This window comes from Scyliorhinus torazame, chromosome 16 (genome assembly GCF_047496885.1).
Source record: "Scyliorhinus torazame isolate Kashiwa2021f chromosome 16, sScyTor2.1, whole genome shotgun sequence".
In the NCBI taxonomy this organism is placed as follows: Eukaryota; Metazoa; Chordata; class Chondrichthyes; order Carcharhiniformes; family Scyliorhinidae; genus Scyliorhinus; species Scyliorhinus torazame.
The window spans coordinates 31981833-32004771 of NC_092722.1; the positions used below are offsets into that span (position 1 = coordinate 31981833).

Genomic DNA, 22939 nt, shown 5'->3' on the forward strand with positions numbered 1-22939 from the left:
GGTTAATAGGGGACACTGTTTCTGTTTTAATGGGCTTGGGTACGCAAGTGTTCTTCTGGGAACCTTAAGATACAGCATGTGGTCCAGTTACTGATATTCGAGTAATATAGCACTGTCCTCACTTCAGCTCTGACTGCTGCATGCCCTGTACCAGCCTCATTGCTGCCACTGTTTTGGTTTGAAAATAATAGTGAAAGTAAGATGGGGATAGAGTGAGCAGTGTGTAGGAGGCTGCACTGCGCAACTCTTGCAGATTAAAATCAACCCAGTCAGAAAGAAAAATTAGATCGAGTGCGACAAATGGGAAAGAGACAATGAGTGTTTAACACTTCCACCATTCCCGCGTACTTACCTCAAACCTCAAACAGATAAATTGAAGCCCAGAGCTGGATGCTGGCTCCATATTGCCCTCCCACAATGCTCTTAACTCCAAGACTCAACAATTAGCATATGAATGAGACACAGCAGAGGCAGGGCAATGACACCGAACTACAGAATTTGGAGTATCTGATTGAGATGCATAGATTATTGTACGGGGCAGAGAAGGGGAATCTACAATATGACTTAAGACAGGGCAGAGGCCACAATGGAAAGTAGGGCAGAGGAAATAAGAATAAATATCAGAAAAGGGTTATCTGCTCAAAAAGAGTTCAAAATGATCAGAGTAAATCTACTCAGCAAAGTTATAAAAGCAGGGGCGGCATAGTGGCACAGTGGTTAGCACTGCTGCCTCACGGTTCCGAGGACTCGGGTTCGTCCCGGCGGCAGGTCACTGTCTGTGTGGAGTTTGCACATTCTCCCAGTGTCTGCGTGGGTCTTGCCCCCACAACTCAAAGGTTAGGGTAGGTGACTTGGCCATGCTAAATTGCCCTTTAATTAAAAAAAGCAAAGTGATAAAAGCAAAATAATCAGGCCCACTCTAAATACAAGAAGCTTTACCTTGTTTCCAACCCATGACGGTACCCACCCTGGGAGTGTTTTATGGGACAGGGTAGAGGGAATGGATCTAACCCGTGCTACATATAGTTGCCACAGGGTGCCTCGACGAAATGTGTTTCACTCCTTTTTTTTTAAATTTAGAATACCCAATTCACTTTTTTCCAATTAAGTGGCAATTTAGCGTGTCCAATCCACCTACCCTGCATATCTTTTTGTTGTGGGAGTGAAACCCACGCAAACACAGGGAGAATGTGCAAACTCCACACGGACAGTGACCCAGAGCCGGGATCGAACCTGGGACCTCGGCGCCGTGAGGCTGCAGTGCTAACCACTGCGCCACCGTGCTGCCCTAAATGTGTTTCACTCCTACCACTGGGGGCTGTCACCTTAAATGAACATAAAGTTTATCAGAAGCAGTTGCTGTCCCTCAGATGTTGAGGAATCATAGAATCCCTACAGTGAAAAAGGAGGCCATTCGACCCATCGAGTCAGCACCCACCCTTCGAAAGAGCACTCTACCCATGTCCACTCCCCCCTCTATCCCACCTTATCCCTATACATCCCTGGACATTAAGGGGCAGTTTAGCACGGCCAATCCACCTAACCCACACATTTGTGGAGTGTGGGAAGTAACCGGAACACCCAGAAGAAACGCAAGCAGACAAGGGGAGAATGTGCAAACTCCACACAGCCAGTGATCCAAGGCCAGAATTGAACCTGGGTCCCTGATGCTGTGAGCAGCAGTGCTAACCACTGTGCCACCGTGCCAGAACTGCAGTCTGAGATGGTAAGCGACAAGGTACAGAACATGAATGACACAATCCTGTTCACGAGACTTTGAGGAGCACAGTAACACGAGGTCTGAGCCAGACTGACAATCGGAGGAAGGTCTAACCCAACTGAGAGTAGCCACATTTCGATAGTTTTGTTTAAAATTGATATGTTTGTGGAGTTTGAGGTATGCGTGTGGGAGAAGCAGCTACTATTCCCTGATACAGACTGGAATTCAAGCCTTTGGTAACTGGATTGAAACCTCTTAAAGTTATAGGACCAGCGTGATAGCTTCTGTCGCTCACATGACAGAAGATTATTGACCAATTATTGATCATTGACCACTTAACTGCTTGTCATGGTCTAAAGCTGTCTGGTCTAAGTGGGCGGTCTCAGTATAGGTCATTGATCTTTGTGTCATGCAGGATGTGAATCAGAAATCAAATGCAGCTTTGTCACAGCAGGAACTAGCTACACAGGTTTGTAATAAACAAGGATCTGCGATACCAAAAATGGAGCTTGGAAATAGAGAAAGCAAATCCTGACATGCAATAGTGAGGGGTTGGCTGAGGGTTGAATTTCCATGACCAGCAGTTATTATCCTGAATCACATTTTTAAATACATTTAGAGCACCCAATTCTTTTTTTCCAAATAAGGGGCAATTTAGCATGGCCAATCCACCTACAATGCACATCTTTGGGTTGTGGGGGTGAGACCCAATCAGACACGGGGAGAATGTATGCAAACTCCATACGGACAGTGACCCAGGGCCGGGATTAAACCCGGGCCACGGTACCGCCTCCGTTTCATATACTTACCAAGTTTTTTAAATTATGTCACAGTCTCTATGTCGATAACCCCTTGTGCTAGAATATTTGAGTTACATTAACCCTCCGTGTGAAAGTAAAGCTCATTTCACACCCCACTTCCTTTGAGACTCTCAATCAGGGTCCTGGTTACCATGGGAACAATCATTCACTCGTTTCCCTCTCAAAACGTTTTGCAGTGTTCGAGAGCCTTTGTTCATTGTTCCCTCAACTTCTGCTTGACTGAAATGAATCTATGCAGTTACATCCCTTGGGAATGTTTGATGGAGCAGTGCAAAAGGAGGTTTACTCTGTATCTAATGCATCGCTGCATGTACCCTGGGAGCGTTCAACGGGACACTATGCAACACGAACATTGCCCTGCATCCAACTCCTGGCCTGGGAGTGTTTGATGGGGCAGTGTAGAGGGAGCTTTACACTGTATTCCTGGTAACTGAGAGCGGTCAAAGTGTTCTTTGTTCTGTTCTGGTTGAATCATAACCTGGTACTAAAGCCTTTTGTGGTTGCATTGATGGGGTTGCAGTGGTGATCGGTAGCGGGGCAGGGTCATGTGTGGATGGTCAATAATGTGTAAAAGATGATATATACCTGGAGGGCAATAGGAGCAGCATTGATCCTGATCCTCATTGTAGTATTTGTTCTCCTCGCAGGTCATCTTATCTGCTTGATACCTCTAGTGAGACACAAGAGAGAGAGAGGGGGGTCAGCGGTTCATCGATAAGCATTCAGGAAATTCCATGTGTCTGGGACAAAGATGCTGCCTTTAGATTATAGTTCTCCGATCCCACTGCTCTTCCACAGCACCAAGCCTACCTTTGTACTAGTGTCCAGTTCTAGTCACTGCAATGCAAGGAGGCTGCCAACCATTAGAGACAGAGAAGAGAGGAGTAACAAGACTGATTTCCAGTATCGGGTGGTCTGAGACTTGAGGCAAGGGAGGTAGGGACTGTCAGGTCGTCCCTAATGCCCCCCTTGTCCATTACTGCTTGTGTTTCAAAGGTTTGGATTGATCTCATCTTGCACTTTCTATCTCGTTTGTTCATTATGAAAAGGGTCTGGTGGAAAAACGTCTCATTTGGAAACTAAAGAAATGAGCCAAAAACAAAGTGTGTTCAATTTATTATAGTTTCGTCTCTGGCTATTTTTCTCCACAATGTGAATCTCACAGATATATTGTATGCAAATTATTAACGGGATGATTTTCCATCAGGCTGTGGGTCACACAATTGGTTAAAATAAAACAAATGGCAATTTGCCGGCACTCACGGCCTATTAGGATCCAGGGAAATGGATTTAGGACAGTCACATAAAAGGCATAAATATGCAAAACAATAGAACTCTGAATGGTGAACGGTACACAATTGAGTGAGCTCACATCACAATGGGAGGAAACCCATTTGAAGTGGGTAATAATGCAATATAAAATGCTACATGCAGAGTAACCTCAGCTCTTCTGCCTGTGGAGGCTAAGCTCCTCAGGCCTTCAGGAGAGGAGGTGACATGAGCCCAGTGAGAGTCAGCACCTTCAGGAGAGGAGGTGACATGAGCCCCAGTGAGAGCCAGCATCTTCAGGAGAGGAGGGGGAGCAGAAACCCAGTGAGAGTCAGCACCTTCAGGAGAGGAGGGGGAGCTGAACCCCAGTGAGAGTCAGCACCTTCAGGAGAGGAGGGGAGCTGAACCCCAGTGAGAGTCAGCACCTTCAGGAGAGGAGGGGGAGCTGAACCCCAGTCAGAGTCAGCACCTTCAGGAGAGGAGGGGGAGCTGAACCCCAGTGAGAGTCAGCACCTTCAGGAGAGGAGAGGGAGCTGAACCCCAGTGAGAGTCAGCACCTTCAGGGAGAGGAGGGGACCTGAACCCCAGTGAGAGTCAGCACCTTCAGGAGAGGAGGGGGAGCTGAACCCCAGTCAGAGTCAGCACCTTCAGGGAGAGGAGGGGGAGCTGAACCCCAGTGAGAGTCAGTACCTTCAGGAGAGGAAGGGGAGCTGAACCCCAGTGAGAGTCAGCACCTTCAGGGAGAGGAGGGGACCTGAACCCCAGTGAGAGTCAGCACCTTCAGGAGAGGAGGGGGAGCTGAACCCCAGTGAGAGTCAGCACCTTCAGGAGAGGAACAGCTGGATTGATGAGACTTTAATGTAATCTTCCTTTTTAATTCAGTGTCCCAAGTTCCTGTTTTAACTATTTGTCTCTGTCCCCATTGATCTCAACTGATTCTGTTTCATTGTACAAATTGAAAATACCAATAAATGTATGTTAAAAAAATAAGGTCAGAGTAAAGAGGCGCCTTTCGCTTGAATCATGAGGGCACTAATAGCACCATATTTTGAGGGACACTGTGGCACAGTGGTAATGTCACTGGAGGGGTGAATAGCAGCTTTTCACAGTGATGCACTATCAATTACTACAAAGAGAGTAGTGAATAATCGAGGCTTTATTGAGCAAAGATGTGTGGCCTCCTGTAGCTGGAACCAGAATGGGAGCAGCACCGGCGAGCACACACACATTTATACACCGCCTATTGGGCGGAGCCAGCAGGCAGGGATTTACCCATGTACCTCTAGTACAGGAGCCTTACCGTACTACATCTAATATACAGTTAGTGGGGACTACCACATTCACCCCCTGTTAAAAATAGAGTCCGGCGGGGGTGGTGGAAAAATTTTACAAGTTCAGTCTGTCAGGGGCCTTGATCCTCCGCTGTGATCGCCTCAGTCCCGGTGGTGATACGGGCGCCGACCTGGTCACCTGTGACTCTGGGAGCGTGTTGTCCTCGTCTTCGTCGCCCCTGAGTGGAACCAGTGGTAGAACGGATCCCGCTGGGGTGGGGGCTGTGGTGAGGTGCGCTGGGGGGGGTGAGTGGCGCCGGGTTGAATGGGGCAACCGGAGGGGGGGTGTCAGGTGGGGGACCATGGGTGGGGATCCAGTGGGTGCCAGGACTGTGTCCGGAGGGAGACTGTGTCCTGGCGCCCGTCGGGGTGCACCATGTAGGCGTACTACGGTTTCGTGTGCAGGGGGTGGACTCTTTCGACCAACGGGTCCGACTTATGGGTCCGCACGTGTTTGCGAAGGAGGACGTCCAAGAACTGTCAGCCATGTTGGGAGCGAGACCCCGGAGGTGGACTTCCTGGGGGAGGCAAAGAGACGTTCATGGGGGGTTTCGTTATTTGCGGTGCAGAGGAGCGATCGGATGGAGTGGAGCGCGTCGGGGAGGACATCCTGCCAGCGGGAGACTGGGAGATCGGGCCAGCAGGACAGCCTTCCAGACAGTCCCGTTCTCCCTCTCCACCTGCCTGTTTCCCCGGGGGTTTTAGCTGGTTGTCCTGCTCGAGGCAATGCCCTTGATGAGCAGGAACTGACGCAGCTCATCGCTCATAAAGGAGGATCCCCGATTGCTGTGGACGTAAGTGGGGAAACCGAACAGGGTGAAGATGCCGTTGAGTCCTTTAATGACCGTGGCAGAAGTCATATCGGGGCATGGGATGGCGAAGGGAAACCTGGAGTACTCATCGACCACGTTCAGAAAGTACGTGTTGCGGTCGGTGGAGGGGAGGAGCCCTTTGAAGTCCATGCTGAGGCGTTCAAAGGGGCGGGAGGCCTTCACCAGGTGCGCTCGATCTGGCCGGTAGAAGTGCGGTTTGCACTCCGTGCAGACCTGGCAGTCTCTGGTGATGGCCCTGACCTCCTCAATGGAGGGCAGGTTGTGGGTCTTGATGAAGTGGAAGAACCGGGTGACCCCCGGGTGACAGAGGCCATCGTGTAGAGCCCGGAGTCGGTCCACTTTTGCGCTGGCACATGTACCGCGGGATAGGGCATCGGGGGGCTCGTTGAACTTCCCGGGGCGATACAAAATCTCGTAATTATAGGTGGAGAGCTCGATCCTCCACCCCAAGATCTTATCGTTTTTGATAAGATCTTATCAAAGATAAGTGTATTAATGAACATGAAGCTGTGTATTAATGAACATGAAGGCAACCGACCGTTGGTCAGTGAGGCGAGGGAATCTCCTGCCAGCCAGATACTGCCTCCAATGCCGCACAGCTTCCACAATGGATCGGGCCTCCTTTTCGACAGAGGAGTGCCGAATTTCGGAGGCGTGGAGGGTGTGGGAAAAAAATGCCACGGGCCTGCCCGCTTGGTTGAGGGTGGCGGTCAGAGCTATGTCCGATGCATCGCTCTCAACCTGAAAGAGGAGGGACTCATCGATCGCGTGCATCGTGGCCTTGGCGATGTCCGCCTTGATGCGGTTAAAGGCCTGGCGGGCCTCAGCCGTCAGGGGAAAAACTGTGGACTGGACGAGTGGGCGGGCCTTGTCCGCATAGGTAGGGACCTACTGGGCGTAATAAGTGAAGAACCCCAGGCATCGTTTCAGGGCCTTGGGGCAGTGGGGGAGGGGGAGTTCCATGAGGGGGCACATGCGGTCGGGGAGGGCCCTAGAACTCCATTTTCCATGACATAGCCAAGGATGGCTAAGCGGCTGGTGCGGAACACGCATTTCTCCTTATTGTACATGAAATTAAGGAGTTTGGCGGTGTGGAGAAAATTTAGAAGGTTAGCGTCGTGGTTCTGCTGATCATGGCTGCAGATAGTTTGTTGACTGGCCGAACGCAATGTCCTTTCAGGAGCTCCATTGCTTCAGCGTAAGTGGGCGCATCCCGGATGAGAGGAAAAATATCAGGGCACACCCGTGAATAAAGGACCTGGAGCTTCTGTGCGTCCGAGGGTTCCTCAGCGCATGTTCGGAGGTAGTTTTTGAACCAGGATCGCCAGTGGTCAAAAGCGGACATAGCGTTGGCTGCTTGAGGGCTCAGCTGTAGGCGACCAGGCTTGATGCGAAGTTCCATCGTTTTAAAATCTTTGCTCAATAAATTGATGCACTATCAATTACTACAAAGACGAGAGTAGTGAATAATCGAGACTTTATTGAGCAAAGATATGTTGCCTCCTGTAGCTGCTCCCAGAATGGGAGCAGCACCGGCGAGCACACATATTTATACACCGCCTACTGGGCGGAGCCAGCAGGCAGGGATTTACCCATGTACCTCTAGTATATGAGTCTTACCGTACTACATCTAATACAGTTAGTGGGGACTACCACACACAGTAACTTCATACTTGTGACAATAAAAGCTTATTATTATTATTGTAGCAATCCAGAGGCCAAATTACTACTCTGGGGACATGGGTTCAAATCCCACCTTGGCAGCTGGATAAATTCAGTCAATCTGGAATTCAAAGCAAGTCTCTCTAATAGTGACCAGGAAACCATTGGGTTTTTTTAATAAACATTTTATTGAGGTATTTATGGTTTTACAACAACAACAAAATAAACAATGTACATGAATTTAAAAACATAGTGCAAAAGCCGTCATCCTCCCTTACAGGTCCCACCTTTACTAACCCCCTACTCTAACCTAAGCTAACCCCCCCCTCCCCCTCCCCCCTTCTGCTGACGGTTAATTTTCCGCAAAGAAGTCAACGAACGGTTGCCACCTCCGGGCGAACCCTAACAGTGACCCACTGAAGACGAACTTGATTTTCTCCAGACAGAGAAAGCTAGCCATGTCCGATAGCCAGGTCTCCGACTTCGGGGGCTTTGGATCCCTCCAAGCTAATAGAATCCGTCTCCGGGCTACCAGGGAAGCAAAGGCCAGAACGTCTGCCTCTTTCTCCTCCTGGATTCCCGGGTCTTCCGACACTCCGAAAATCGCCACCTCTGGACTCGGTGCCACCCTTGTTTTCAACACTTTGAACAAGACATCTGTAAACCCCTGCCAAAATCCCCTAAGCTTCGGGCATGCCCAGAATATATGGACATGGTTCGCTGGCCCTCCTGCACACCTTGCGCACCTATCTTCTACCCCAAAGAACCTGCTCATCCGGGCCACTGTCATGTGGGCATGGTGAATGACCTTGAATGGTATCAGGCTGAGCCTGGCACATAAGAACTTGGAGCAGGAGTAGGCCATCTGGCCCCTCGAGCCTGCTCCACCATTCAATGAGATCATGGCTGATCTTTTGTGGACTCAGCTCCACTTTCCGGCCCGAACACCATAACCCTTAGTCCCTTTATTCTTTAATGTTGTGGACACGTTGACTCTACTCAACGCTTCCGCCCAGAGACCATCCTCTATCTCTCCTCCCAGCTCCTCCTCCCACTTGCGCTTCAGCTCCTCGGTCTGCGTCTCCTCTGACCCCATGAGTTCCTTGTAAATGTCAGAAATCCTCCCTTCTCCTACCCACACTCTAGAAACTACCCTGTCCTGTATCCCCCTTGGTGGTGGGGCGGGAAGGTTGAGACCTGCCTGCGTAGGAAGTCCCGCGCCTGCAGGTACCTAAATTCATTTCCCCTCGCCAATCCAAATTTCTCCTCCTGCTCACTCAGGCTAGAAAAGCTCCCCGCTATAAACATATCCCCCATCCTCTCAATCCCTGCTCACTGCCATCTCCAGAACCCTCCATCCAGCCTTCCCGGGGCAAACCGGTAATTATTACAGATTGGAGACCAAATCGATACTCCCTCCGCTCCCACATGCCTCCTCCATTGCCCCCAGACCCTCAGGGCCGCCACCACCACGGGGCTGGTGGAGTACCGTGCCGGCGGGAACAGCAGAGGCGCCGATACCAACGCCCCCAAACTGGTGCCCTTGCATGAAGCCGCCTCAACACGCTCCCATATCGACCCTCCCCCCACCACCCACTTCCTGATCATGGCTATATTTGCCGCCCAATAATAATTACTAAAGTTCGGCAGCGCCAACCCGCCCTCCCCCCGGCTCCGCTCAAATCATCCCCTTTTTTACTCGCGGGGTCTTACCCGCCCATACAAAGCCAGTGATTACCTTATTGACCCGTTTAAAGAACAACTGTGGGATAAAGATGGAGAGACACTGAAACACAAACAGGAATCTCGGGTGGACCGTCATTTTCACTGTCTGCACCCTCCCAGCCAGTGATAGCGGGAGCACGTCCCACCTCCGAAAATCGTCCTTCATTTGGTCTACTAATCGGGCCAAATTTGACTTGTGTAGCCTTTCCCATTCCCATGCCACCTGGATGCCTAGGTATCGAAAGCTTCCCCCTACCACCCTAAACGGCAGCTCCCCCAAAACGGCAGCTCCCCCAATCGACTCTCCTGCCCCCTTGCCTGGACCACAAACATCTCACTTTTCCCCATATTTAGTTTATACCCCGAAAACTGGCCAAATTCTCCCAGAGTCCTCATAATTTCTTCCATCCCCTCTAGTGGGTTCGAAACAACCAGGAGCAGGTCAACTGCGTAAAGCTCCCCTCCCGGACTTGCCCCTTGAGGCTCTCAGCGCAATTGCCAGCGGCTTTATGGCCAATGCAAACAGCAGTGGGGAGAGGGAGCATCCCGGTCTCGTACCCCGACACAGCCCGAAATAGTCTGATGTTGACCTATTCATCCGTACGCTCGCGACAGGAGCCTGATACAACAACCTGACCCAGTCAATAAAGCCCTGCCCAAATCCGAACCGTCCCAGTACCTCCCACAGATATTCCCATTCCACCTGATCAAAAGCCTTCTCTGTGTCCATTGCGACCACTACCTCCACATCCCTACCTTCTGGGGGCATCATAATCACATTTAGCAACCTTCTTACTTTGGCTGCCAACTGCCTACCCTTAACGAACCCCGTCTGGTCCGCCCCAATCACATCCGGAACACAGTCTTCAATTCTAGAGGACAAGATTTTGGTCAGTAGTTTGGCGTCCACATTCAACAGGGATATCGGCCTGTAGGACCCACGTAGCTCCGGGTCCTTGTCCCACTTCAGGATCAATGAGATTGTGGCCTGCGACATCGTCGGGGGAAGCACCCCTCTTTCCCTTACCTCATTGAATGTCCTCATCAACAGCGGCCCCAATATCCCAGAGAACCTTTTATAAAACTCCACTGGGTACCCGTCCGGTCCCGGGGCTTTACCAGACTGCATGGCCTTCAGACCCTCTGCTATCTCTTCCAACCTGATCAGGGCCCCCAGCCCTTCTACCAACCCCCCATCCACCTTCGGGAAATTCAGCCCCCCCTAATAAGTGCCTCATCTCCTCCGGCCCAGCTGGGGGTTCCGACCCATACAGCCTACTATAAAACTCCTTGAACGCCTTATTCACCCCTGCTGAGTCTCCAACCAGGTTCCTGTTCCCGTCCTTTACTTTCCCTATTTCCCTGACTGCCTCCCTCTTTCTAAGCTGCTGTGCAAGCATTCTGCTGGCCTTCTCCCCATGCTCATAGATAGCCCCCCTCGCCTTCCTCAGCTGCTCTACCACCCTTCCTGTAGTTAACAAGCCAAACTACGCCTGTAGCCTCCGTTGTTCCCTTAGAGGCCCTGCTTCTGGGGTCTCCGCATACCTCCTGCCGACCTGCAATATCTCCTTTATAAGTCGTTCCGTCTCTGCTCTGTCTGCCTTCTCCCTATGGGCCCGTATCGAGATCAGCTCCCCTCTAACCACCGCCTTCAATGCCTCCCAGGCCATCGCCGCCGAAACTTCACCCGTGTCGTTGACTTCCAGGTAGTTCTGAATACATTTCCTCAGCCGCCCGCACACCTCTTGGTCAGCTAACAGTCCCATGTCCAGCCTCCAGTGCGGGCGCTGGCTACTCTGCCCCGCACTGTAGGTCAACCCAGTGTGCATGATCTGAGATTGTGATCGCCGAATACCCCCGTGTCCACTACCCCCGTCAGTAGAGCCCTGTTCAAAATAAAATAATCAATCCGGGAGTATACTTTAAGCACGTGTGAGTAGAAGGAGAACTCCTTCACTCTCGGCTACCCAAATCTCCATGGGTCCACCGCCCGCCCCCCCCCCCCCCCCCCCCCCCATCTGCTCCATAAACCCCTTTAGCTCCTTTGGCATTGCTGGCACCCTGCCTGTCCTTGAGCTTGACCGGTCTAACCCAGGGTCAATAACTGTGTTAAAGTCCCCTCCCTTGACCAACTTATGAGAATCCAGGTCCGGGATCTTCCCCAGCATCCTCTTTATAAACTCCACATCATCCCAATTTGGCGCATACACATTTACTAGTACCACCGGCAACCCCTCCAGCTTCCCACTGACCATAATGTACCGGCCTCCCACATCGCAACTATTCTTCCCGCCTCAAATACCACTCGCTTATTAATCAGGATCGCGACCCCTCTAGTCTTCGAATCCAGCCCCGAGTGAAAAACCTGTCCGACCCATCCCTTCCTTAATCTGATCTGGTCAGTTACTCTAAGGTGCGTCTCCTGTAACATTACCACGTCTGCCTTCAGTTCTCTCAAATGCGCAAACACGCGTGCTCTCTTAACTGGCCCATTTAGCCCTCTCACATTCCATGTGATCAGCCTAGTTGGGGGGCTCATTGGCCCCCCCTTCGCCAATCAGCCATCACCTTTCTTGGGCCAGTCTCCAGCCCGCACCGCACTCATCAGCCAGCCCGCCCCCAGGCAGCCTACGCCCCCGACCTCCTTTCTGTCCCACAGCAAACGTCCCTCCCCCGTCAGCAGAACATTTCCCCCCCCCCCTAGTAACAGCACTATGTAAACCAACCCTTCAACAAGCATAACATCTGCTCACCCCCCACTGTGCTTCCGTGTGCTAGCCCGCCCGCCCAGCTAGCTTGGTGACCCCCGCCCATGGCGCCAGACATTCTCCCCCCTATTCACATGGTTTATTTTTTTAAATTATTATATTTAACCAATTGCAGCATCTATATGCTTCCCTAATTACAAAACCCAATCACTAACAAGGCATGTCTACATAATTACACTATCAGCAAACACACATCCGTGGTCCTTGAATGTTATCTGTACCTCCTAGTGTGTTATCAAAGCTCCCACCCTCTTGTCCATTGTTCATATTGTTTGTGTAATCCATCTGCAGCTGTGGGAACATGCTGTACTCAATAGAAAAGGGGAATTCTGCCACATTCACTGTCAATCGTCTTCAGCCAATTTAATTCCCTCCAGGTGACATCAATAAACAGTGGAAGGCACTGGATAATGCAAAAGCTCTGGGCCTTTATAAACATGTGCTTCAGAACTAGCTGTGCTCCTGACCAAGTTTTCCAGTGCAGCTACAACACTGGCATCAACCAAGCAATGTGGAAAATTGCCCAAGTATGTCTTTTCCCCAAAAAGCAAGAAAAATCCAACCTGGCCAATTACCGCACCATCAGTCGTTTATCAGTGAAGTGATGGAAGAGGTAATCAACAGTGCTACCAGGCAGCACTTCCTGAGCAATAACCTGCTCACTGAAGCTCAGTTTGGGTTCTGCGAGGGCCACTCAGGTCTTGATCTCATTACAGCCTTAGTCCAACCATGGACAAAGGAGCTGAACTCCAGAGGTGAGATGAGAGTTATTACCCTTAACATCAAGGCAGTATTTGACTAAATGTAGCATCAAGGAGCCCGAGCAAAACTGGAGTCAATGCAAATCAGAGAGAAAACTCTCCACTGGTTGGAGTCATACCCAATATAAAGGATGATGGTTGTGGTTGTTGGAGGCCATTCATCTCAGTTCCAGGACATCACTGCAAGAGTTCCTCGAGGAGTGTCCGAGGCCCAACCATTTTCAGCTGCTTCACCAATGACCTTCTCTCCATCATAAGGTCAGATGTGGGGATGTTCACTGATGATTCCACAATGTTCAGCACCATTCACAACTCCTCAGATACTGAAGTAGTCTGTAGCCATATGCAGCAAGACCAATTTAATATTCGGGCTTGGGCTGACAAGTAGCAAGTAACATGCACAACACACAAGTGCCAGGCGATGATCAACTCCAACAAGAAAAATATCCAATCATCTCCCCTTGACACTCAATGGCATTCTCATCGCTGAATCCCCTGCTATCAACATCCTGGGGATTACCATTGACCAGAAACTGAACTGGACTAGCCATTTGAATACTTTGGCTACAAGAGCAGGTCAGAGGCTGGGCTCCTGTGCGTGATGCCCGGGGAGGGGGGGGTGCCTGCCTCCAGTTTGCTTGTGACTATTACCTGTACCTGCAGTCTGATCCACAGATTAAAATTCAACCACAGGAGGAGTAAAATCGTTTACATATTGTCTGTTCGCTGACAAAACCTTCCAGCCACTCAGTGTGGGAATCCTGGATGAGAACCAGCTATTTGCAATATGTAAAACTGTGAGGAAAAGTTACAGCACCACAGGTATCATTTATGTTAAAACAAACTTTGATTTAAACACAGAATTGACCACATTAACAACAGAGAAATAGTTTTACAGTTAACAGTCACAACAGTTCTTAAGTCAAAGAGAAAATCTTAACTTACTTCCTAAACCTGCCATTTTGTTCCAATTAAGCAAATCAATAAATATTTCAGATATCACTCATGGATAAAGTCAATAACCAGGTTTCTACTTGCTTTTCTCTGTGCAGAATCTTTGGACAGAGAACCTTCCAGAACCAAACTGAAACACACCTGTTCAGATGAGAGCTCTCGGGCCAACTGACTTTTCAGGCAGTCCGCACTGCGGAGGGGCAGTACTCGGGAGTGCCGCACTGCCACATGCGCAATACTCAGAGTTCCGCATCGCCGGAGGGGCAATACACGGGGAGTGCTGCACTGCCGGAGGGGAGGTACTGTTGGAGTGCCACACTGCCGGAGGGGATGTACTGAGGGAGGGCCACACTGCCGGACGGGCAATACTCAGAGAGTGCCACACTGCTGGAGGGGCAATACACAGAGAGTACAGTACTGCCGGAGAGGCAATACTCTGAGCGTTCCGCACTGCCGGAGGGGCAATACTCAGAGAGTACCGCACTGCCGGAGGGGGAGTATTCAGAGAGTGCAGCACTGCCGGAGAGGCAATACTCAGAGAGTACCGCCCTGCTAGAGGGGCAATACTCAGAGAGTTTCGCACTGCCGGAGGGGCAATACTCAAGAGTACCGCACTGCTGGAGAGGCAGTACTCAGAGAGTTCCGCACTGCCGGAGCAGCAATACACAAGAGAATACCGCACTGCTGGAGGGGCAGTACTCAGGGAGTGCAACACTGCCGGAGGGGCAGTACTGAGGGAGTGCCGCACTGCCAGAGACGCAGTACTGAGGAAGTGCCGCACTGCCGGAGTGGTAGTACTCGGAGTGCCGCAGTGCCACATGCGCAATACTCAGAGTTCCACACTGCCGGAGGGACAGTACTCAGGGAGTGTCTTATTGTCAGAGGGGCAGTACTCGGAGTGCCGCACTGCCGGAGGGCAATACTCAGAGAGTTCCGCACGACCGGAGGAGCAGTACTCAGAGAGATCTGCACTGCCGAAGGGGCAGTACTGAGGGAGTGCCGCACTGCTGGAGGGGCAGTATTGAGGGAGTGCCGCACTGCCGGAGGGATAGTACTCAGGGAGTGCCGCACTGCCGAAGGGGCAGTACTCAGGGAGTGCCGCACTGCCGGAGGGGGAGTACTCGGAGTGCCGCACTGCCGGAGGGGGAGTACTCAGGGAGTGCTGCACTGCTGGAGGGGCAGTACTCAGGGAGTGCCGCACTGCCGGAGGGGCAGTACTGAGGGAGTGCCACACTGCCAGATGGGAAATACTCAGAGAGTTCTGCGCTGCCGGAGTGGCAATACACAGAGAGTACCACACTGCCAGAGGGACAATACTCAGAGAGATCCGCACTGCCGGAGGGGCAGTACTCAGAGTGTGCCACACTGCCGGAAGGGCAGTACTCAGGGAGTGCCGCACTGCCGGACGGGCAGTACTCAGGGAGTGCTGCACTGCCGGAGCGGCAATACTCAGGGAGTGCTGCACTGCCAGAGGGGCAATACTCAGGGAGCGCCGCACTGCTGGAGGGGTCAGTACTCCGGGAGTGCCACACTGCCAGATGGGAAATACTCAGAGTTCTGCACTGCCGGAGGGGCAATGCACAGAGAGTTCCGCACTGCCGGTGGGGCAGTACTCAGAGAGTTCCACACTGCCGGACGGGCAGTCCTCAGAGAGTTCCACACTGCCGGACGGGCAGTACTCAGGGAGTGCCGCACTGCCAGAGACGCAGTACTGAGGGAGTGCCGCACTGCCGGAGACGCAGTACTGAGGGAGTGCCGCACTGCCGGAGGGGCAGTACTGAGGGAGTGCCGCACTGCCGGAGGGGCAGTACTGAGGGAGTGCCGCACTGCCGGAGGGGCAGTACTCAGGGAGTGCCGCACTGCCGGAGGGGCAGTACTCAGGGAGTGCCGCACTGCCGGAGGGGCAGTACTCAGGGAGTGCCGCACTGCCGGAGGGGCAGTACTCAGGGAGTGCCGCACTGCCGGAGGGGCAGTACTCAGGGAGTGCCGCACTGCCGGAGGGGCAGTACTCAGGGAGTGCCGCACTGCCGGAGGGGCAGTACTCAGGGAGTGCCGCACTGCCGGAGGGGCAGTACTCAGGGAGTGCCGCACTGCCGGAGGGGCAGTACTCAGGGAGTGCCGCACTGCCGGAGGGGCAGTACTCAGGGAGTGCCGCACTGCCGGAGGGGCAGTACTCAGGGAGTGCCGCACTGCCGGAGGGGCAGTACTCAGGGAGTGCCGCACTGCCGGAGGGGCAGTACTCAGGGAGTGCCGCACTGCCGGAGGGGCAGTACTCAGGGAGTGCCGCACTGCCAGATGTGCAATACTCAAAGGGTTCCGCGCGGCCGGAGGGGCAGTACTCAGGGAGTGCTGCACTGCCGGAGGGGCAATACTCAGGGAGTGCTGCAATGCCGGAGGGGCAATACTCAGGGAGCGCCACACTGCCGGAGGGGTCAGTACTCCGGGAGTGCCACACTGCCAGATGGGAAATACTCAGAGTTCTGCACTGCCGGAGGGGCAATGCACAGAGAATACTGCACTGCCGGAGGGGCAGTACTCAGAGAGTTCCACACTGCCGGAGGTGCAGTACTCAGAGAGTTCCGCACTGCCGGAGGGGCAATACTCAGAGTTCCGCACTGCCGGAGGGGCAGTACTCAGAGAGATCTGCACCGCCGGAGGGGCAATACTCAGAGAGATCTGCACTGCCGGAGGGGCAGTACTCAGAGAGTTCCACACTGCCGGATTTTTTTTTTTAAAGTGTGGTAGAGACCGTGCTGATCTATTGCCGGAGGGGCAATACTCAGAGAGTGCCGCACTGCCGGAGGGGCAGTACTCAGAGAGTTCCACACTGCCGGAGGTGCAGTGCTCAGAGAGTTCCGCACTGCCGGAGGGGCAATACTCAGAGAGTGCCGCACTGCCGGAGGGGCAGTACTCAGAGAGTGCCGCACTGCCGGAGGGGCAGTACTCAGAGAGATCTGCACCGCCGGAGGGGCAGTGCTCAGAGTTCCACACTGCCGGATTTTTTTTTAAAGTGTGGTAGAGACCGTGCTGATCTATTGCCGGAGGGGCAATACTCAGAGAGTGCCGCACTGCCGGAGGGGCAGTACTCAGAGAGTTCCACACTGCCGGAGGTGCAGTGCTCAGAGAGTTCCGCACTGCTGGAGGGGCAGTACTCTGGGAGTGCCACACTGCTGGAGGGGCAGTATTCAGGGAGTGTTACACTGCCTGAGGGGCAGTACTCAGGAACTGCCGCACTGTCGGAATTGCCTAATTTTAGTTGGGAATTTAAACTGAGGCCTCTGCATATATAAGATCCCATTGTACTATTGAAGAGGAGCTGAGGAGTTCTCACAATTGTCCTGAGGTCAATATTCCAACCTCAATCAACATTACCAAAAACAGATTATCTAGTTTTTGAGAACTACTTAGTTTCATTCAAAATGTCGACGGATTAGACTGCAGAACGACATTCATTTCAATTCATTGTGCAAGGTGCTATTAAATATTTCCAAGGTGAAAAAAGTTCTATCCAAAATTACAGCCAGTTTTTACAATTTAGCTGAAGCATCACTGAAGATCGAGAACCCTCAGCAATCAGTTGCACAGTGCAGGTCAGTAGGGTGGGGAAGGGTCAAAGCTTCCTCACTCTGCTGACTGTGATGTATCTATCATGTTTATCGCTTCAATATTAGTGAGGAAATGAGAAGTGATAGGGTGCCCAGTAATGGGCAACAAGCCCAGTGACGTCAATGTGGTGGAGACCCCCCACCCCCCCTTTGGCTTAGATCAAGTGTGAGATCAGGTGTAACGCCTGTTCTTGTCCACTTGTATCTAATATGTCTCTTTAGAATCATAGAATTTACAGTGCAGAAGGAGGCCATTCGGCCCATCGAGTCTGCACCAGCCCTTGGAAAGAGCACCCTACTTAAGCCCAGGCTTCCACCCTATCCCTGTAACCCAGTAACCCAACCTAACCTTTTTGGACATTAAGGGGCAATTTAGCATGGCCAATCCACCTAACCAAAAAGACCCTAGTCGCCGCACACCGGCACCTGTTCGGGTACACGGAGGCAGAATTCAGAATGTCCAAATTACAACAGCACGTCTTTCGAAACTTGTGGGAGGAAACCCACGCAGACACAGGGAGAACGTGCAGACTCCACACAAACAATGTCCCAAGCCAGGAATCGAACCTGGGACCCTGGCGCTGTGAAGCAACAGTGCTAACGACTGTGCCACTGTGCTGCCCCCTTTTGTGGGGACCATGAATTGGATTCAATTTGAATATTATTTGTTTTCTGGAACAAGTGTGGTGATTAAGGGCCTGTCCGCTCTGCGCATTAGCTTTGTAACTCTGAGAATTTTTTTATTTTTTTTTAAAGTGGGGTAGAGACCGTGCCGATCTGAACAGGTCACATTGCCTCTGGTCTTCCCGTCCAGCCCTCCCTACTTGCACAGACCGCTGAATGTCGAGGGCAGGTTTAAAGTTTACGTGTTGCTCTATAATTTTGTGAATTTGAGATGAATACAATAAGAAACCTGAGGTCAGTGACTGAACATGTGGCAGGTCCAAACTTCTCACAGACCCGGGAATCGAGAAAGGGACAACTCAACAGGAATGAGGTGGCACTGATAGATAAACTGAATCAGATATGATCACACTGCACGGCTGGGAGCTCATTTAGAGGATGATCACACATTTCTGCTTGATTATAGAGTCCTCTCACGCAGGCATCCCTCTCCTTTTGTTCCCAGTACACTCATGAGAAACACTAAATCATTGAAGGAAAGGTGCCATCTCATTGTTGCATGCTTCTCACTGACATGCAGTTGTGAATGGGTTCACCATGGTAACCAGCACCAAGGTATCTGCCCAGCCAGCTAGATGATGATTAAGGTGTGACGAGGAATGGGGGACCTGGCTTGATACATTTTAATAATCTGGCAACTCACTTTTCAAACAGGGATCTACCTGACATGACCTATATAGCTTATCACTTTGATGTTCCCATTACTGTCCCATGTACAGTTAATATGGGGTCACAAAGTTACATGGGACAATTAGCCCCTGCCAATTAACCCTGAATATTCCGCTTTTCAACATTGTAGGTAACTTGTGTAACTTGCGCATGTGCAGCTCTGAACTAGGGGTCAGCCCACTGTCATATGGCCCTCAGTGCAGGGACAGTTAAAACAATTCCCCCGGCCATGCGACAGATTGCCAGGCCAAGTGAAGACTCTTATTGTCATGGTAGTGGTTAACACTGTTGCTTCACAGCTCTAGGGTCCCAGGTTCGATTCCCGGCTTGGGTCACTGTCTGCGCGGAGTCTGCACATCCTCCCCATATGTGCTCCGGTTTCCTCCGGGTGCTCCGGTTTCCTCCCACAGTCCAAAGATGTGCAGGTTAGGTGGATTGGCCATGATAAATTGCCCTTAGTGTCCAAAATTGCCCCTAGTGTTGGGTGGGGTTACTGGGTTATGGGGATAGGGTGGAGGTGTGGTCTTAAGTAGGGTGCTCTTTCCAAGGGCCGGTGCAGACTCGATGGGCCGAATGGCCTCCTTCTGCACTGTAAATTCTATGATGGTGCAGCCTAGACTCCCGGATCAGGGGGGACTGCGGGAGAGCAGCAGCAGGGCTGAAGACAGCAGGGGAAAAGGGAGATGTTACAGCTTTCAACTCTCCAAGCCAGTGTGTATGGCCACAGACAGAATGTCAACTGAATGCTTTCTTACTGTGCAATGTCCGTGCTGTAAGCATTAGTGCAAGAAGCAACTTCTAACTGAAAAGGGAGCGGGTTGGATTCGGGAATGGGGATAGACAATGGCTCTGGGTCTTCCCAACATTTGATCTCAGGAAATGTCAGCTCATTTCATCCAGGATGGTATCTCGGACAAGTCGTGTGAAGAATCAGAGAGGTGTTAAGAGACGAGGTGGTGTGTTAGAGCCAGGTGTTATTAGCAAACATGTGAACTCGAGGAGCAACTTGTTAATTATAAATCACAAGGTGCCTGACTAAGTGAGTCCTGATTATGTGTATTTCTTCCTCCTACCCCCCCCCCCCCCGTGACTGATGAGAATATATTAATTAAACGGCTGTGGATTGCTAGTTTCTGTTGCTAATTGTCCACTGCCTGACACATATCTGATGCTCAGAAAGTGACTGATTCAGAGAAATTGTTCACTCTGAAAATTGATCTGGTAAAATTTTGAATAGCTTCGTGAGATGTTTGATCTCTGTACTAACCACATGAATCACACTGGTCTACAGTTCATGATTTCAACCTGTTCCAGGAACGATGAAACAGCAAAACAGAATAGAATATATCCTTGGAGCTAAGTCAGTCCCAATCAAATTAATACACGCGCATGATTCTCACCAAAGTGCTACAAGTAAATGTGTCGTTTTTCCCAGGGAATGACCTGCCTCCCCTGTGCCGTACAGTTTCAAAGATTGGCTATATCTACGAATACATCGACATTGTTATCCTCAATCCCGATCAATTTCTGACTTAAGTTGGGTAAAATTAAAATAAGATTTTAAAAATATTCTTAAAATTCCATCCTTCTGTTCCCCGAGAAACAAAATTGCTAGTTCTTTTTCTTTTAAAAATCCACTCTTCCCTTAAATCCTGTATTAATCCAAAACGAATCCCATTGACTCCCCGGTCAGAGGGAAAAGCCTTTCCCATTCACTCCATTAAAATTCTGCATTTATTTTTAAACTCTCTCATTGTAACATCCTCTGTTCCATTATAAACATGGCCCATACCTCAAAGCATTCCTGCTAAAAACAAATAAGCTCTCATCCCTGACATCTTCATGGTTAATTCACAATTTAGTTTCATGTAGACACCATCCTGGCTGAGTTGCTGCTGGAGTTGGCGCGGAGTTTGTGTTCATTATCTCTTCGGCCAATGTCGCACTTTCCCGCTGGGATCAGTGGACGGAGGATGGGAATGCTGCTCAATATTTCTCGCCGCTAATTCAAGAGGGATTGATTGAGGCCAGTTGTCGCCATAGAACAGACCTCGACAGAGCGAATTCGCACATATGTTCAACCTGCTGCCTGGCTGGGACCCGCGGGGACAGGGATCCAGCAACTCGCCCCCTCCCCAGGGACAGAGATCCAGCAACTCGCCCCCTCCCCAGGGACAGAGATCCAGCAACTCGCCCCCTCCCCAGGGACAGGGATCCAGCAACTCGCCCCCCTCCCCAGGGACATTGATCCAGCAACTCGCCCCCCTCCCCAGGGACATTGATCCAGCAACTCGCCCCCCTCCCCAGGGTCAGGGATCCAGCAACTCGCCCCCTCCCCAGGGACAGAGCTCCAGCAACTCGCCCCCCTCCCCAGGGACAGAGATCCAGCAACTCGCCCCCTCCCCAGGGACATTGATCCAGCAACTCGCCCCCCTCCCCAGGGACATTGATCCAGCAACTCGCCCCCCTCCCCAGGGACATTGATCCAGCAACTCGCCCCCCTCCCCAGGGACAGGGATCCAGCAACTCGCCCCCCTCCCCAGGGACAGAGCTCCAGCAACTCGCCCCCCTCCCCAGGGACAGAGATCCAGCAACTCGCCCCCCTCCCCAGGGACATTGATCCAGCAACTCGCCCCCCTCCCCAGGGACATTGATCCAGCAACTCGCCCCCTCCCCAGGAAACAGAGGTCCAGCAACTCGCCCCCCTCCCCAGGGGGCAGACGTCCAGTAACACGCCCCCCCCCCTCCCCAGGGACAGAAGTACAGCAACTCGCCCCCTCCCCAGGGTCAGAGGTCCAGCAACTCGCCCCCCTCCCCAGGGACAGAGGTCCAGCAACTCGCCCCCCTCCCCAGGGACAGAAGTACAGCAACTCGCCCCCCTCCCCAGGGACAGAGGTCCAGCAACTAACTCGCCCCCCTCCCAGGGACAGAGGTCCAGCAACTCGCCCCACTCCCCAGGGACAGAGAAGTCCAGCAACTCGCCCCCCTCCCCAGGGACAGAGGTCCAGCGTCTCCCCCTCCCCAGGGAACAGGGGTCCAGCAACTCGCCCCCTCCCCAGGGAACAGAGGTCCAGCAACTCGCCCCCTCCCAGCGAACAGAGGTCCAGCGTCTCCCCCTCCTCAGGGAACAGGGATCCAGCAACTCGCCCCCCTCCCCAGGGACAGAGGTCCAGCAACTCGCCCCCTCCCCAGGGACAGAGGTCCAGCAACTCGCCCCCTCCCCAGGGACAGAGGTCCAGCAACTCCCCCTCCCCAGGGACAGAGGTCCAGCAACTCCCCCTCCCCAGGGACAGAGGTCCAGCATCTCGCCCCCTCCCCGGGGAACAGAGGTCCAGAAACTTGCCCTCCCCAGGGACAGAGGTCCAGCAGCTCGCCCCCTCCCCAGGGAACATAGGTCCAGCAACTCGCCCCCTCCCCAGGGAACAGAGGTCCAGCAACTCGCCCCCTCCCCAGGGAACAGAGGTCCAGCAACTCGCCCCCTCCCCAGGGAACAGAGGTCCAACAATGAATTCACTCCCGAAGGGGTCAGAGATCCAACACCGCGCCCCCCCCCCCCCCCCCCCCCGGCCTGAACAGAGCCGGACACCCATTCAGTTGGCTCTCGGTGACCAGCATGCAGCAATGTCTCTCAGCCCCATTCACACACATTGCAGTCTGTACCTCGCTCCACGCCGCTGCCGTCAGCAGCCAGAGGCAGAAGGGAGCCGCTGCACTCCGCCGCCCGATCATGCTGGTGTTGGGATGCGGCTGCGAATGTGAGTGTGGACCGGTTGAGGAGTAGTTGCTCCAGGGATCAGCTCAGCTCAGCTCCCTGGCACATCCACTCTGAATCTCCCAACAGACCCGGGGCACGTGTCCCACACCGCGGGGAGGAGCCAGGGGAGCGGCTCTCCACCAATCGGGGCAACGTCACTGAACAGAATGGGTACACGAGCTTACAGTGAAGAATTAGCGTCCATTCGGACCATCCTGTCCTGGCTCCCTCGGAGGGCAGCTCAGCCTGCCCCTTTCTCTTACCTCTTCCCCGTATTTTCCTCATCCACAGACCTTTTGAACGGACCTTCACAAGACCCACAGGCAGAACATTCTCCATCCCAACTACCCGCTTGTAGAAAACAAGATTTCCCCCCATGTTCC

At 52.4% G+C, this 22939-nt stretch overlaps 1 protein-coding gene across 1 annotated transcript in view; it reads right to left on the minus strand.

Moving 5' to 3' along the window:
- The window catches only part of LOC140392666 (uncharacterized), a 36024-nt gene extending 13373 nt beyond the window's left edge, over nt 1-22651 (minus strand). Inside the window, exons 1-2 of the mRNA XM_072478162.1 lie at nt 22463-22651; nt 3127-3211 (exon numbers count right to left, since the gene is read on the minus strand). Coding sequence (XP_072334263.1) covers nt 3127-3211; nt 22463-22531 — 154 coding nt within the window. The 5' untranslated portion in view covers nt 22532-22651. The remainder of the gene's footprint in view (nt 1-3126; nt 3212-22462) is intronic.
- Between the last annotated feature and the right edge of the window lie 288 nt (nt 22652-22939).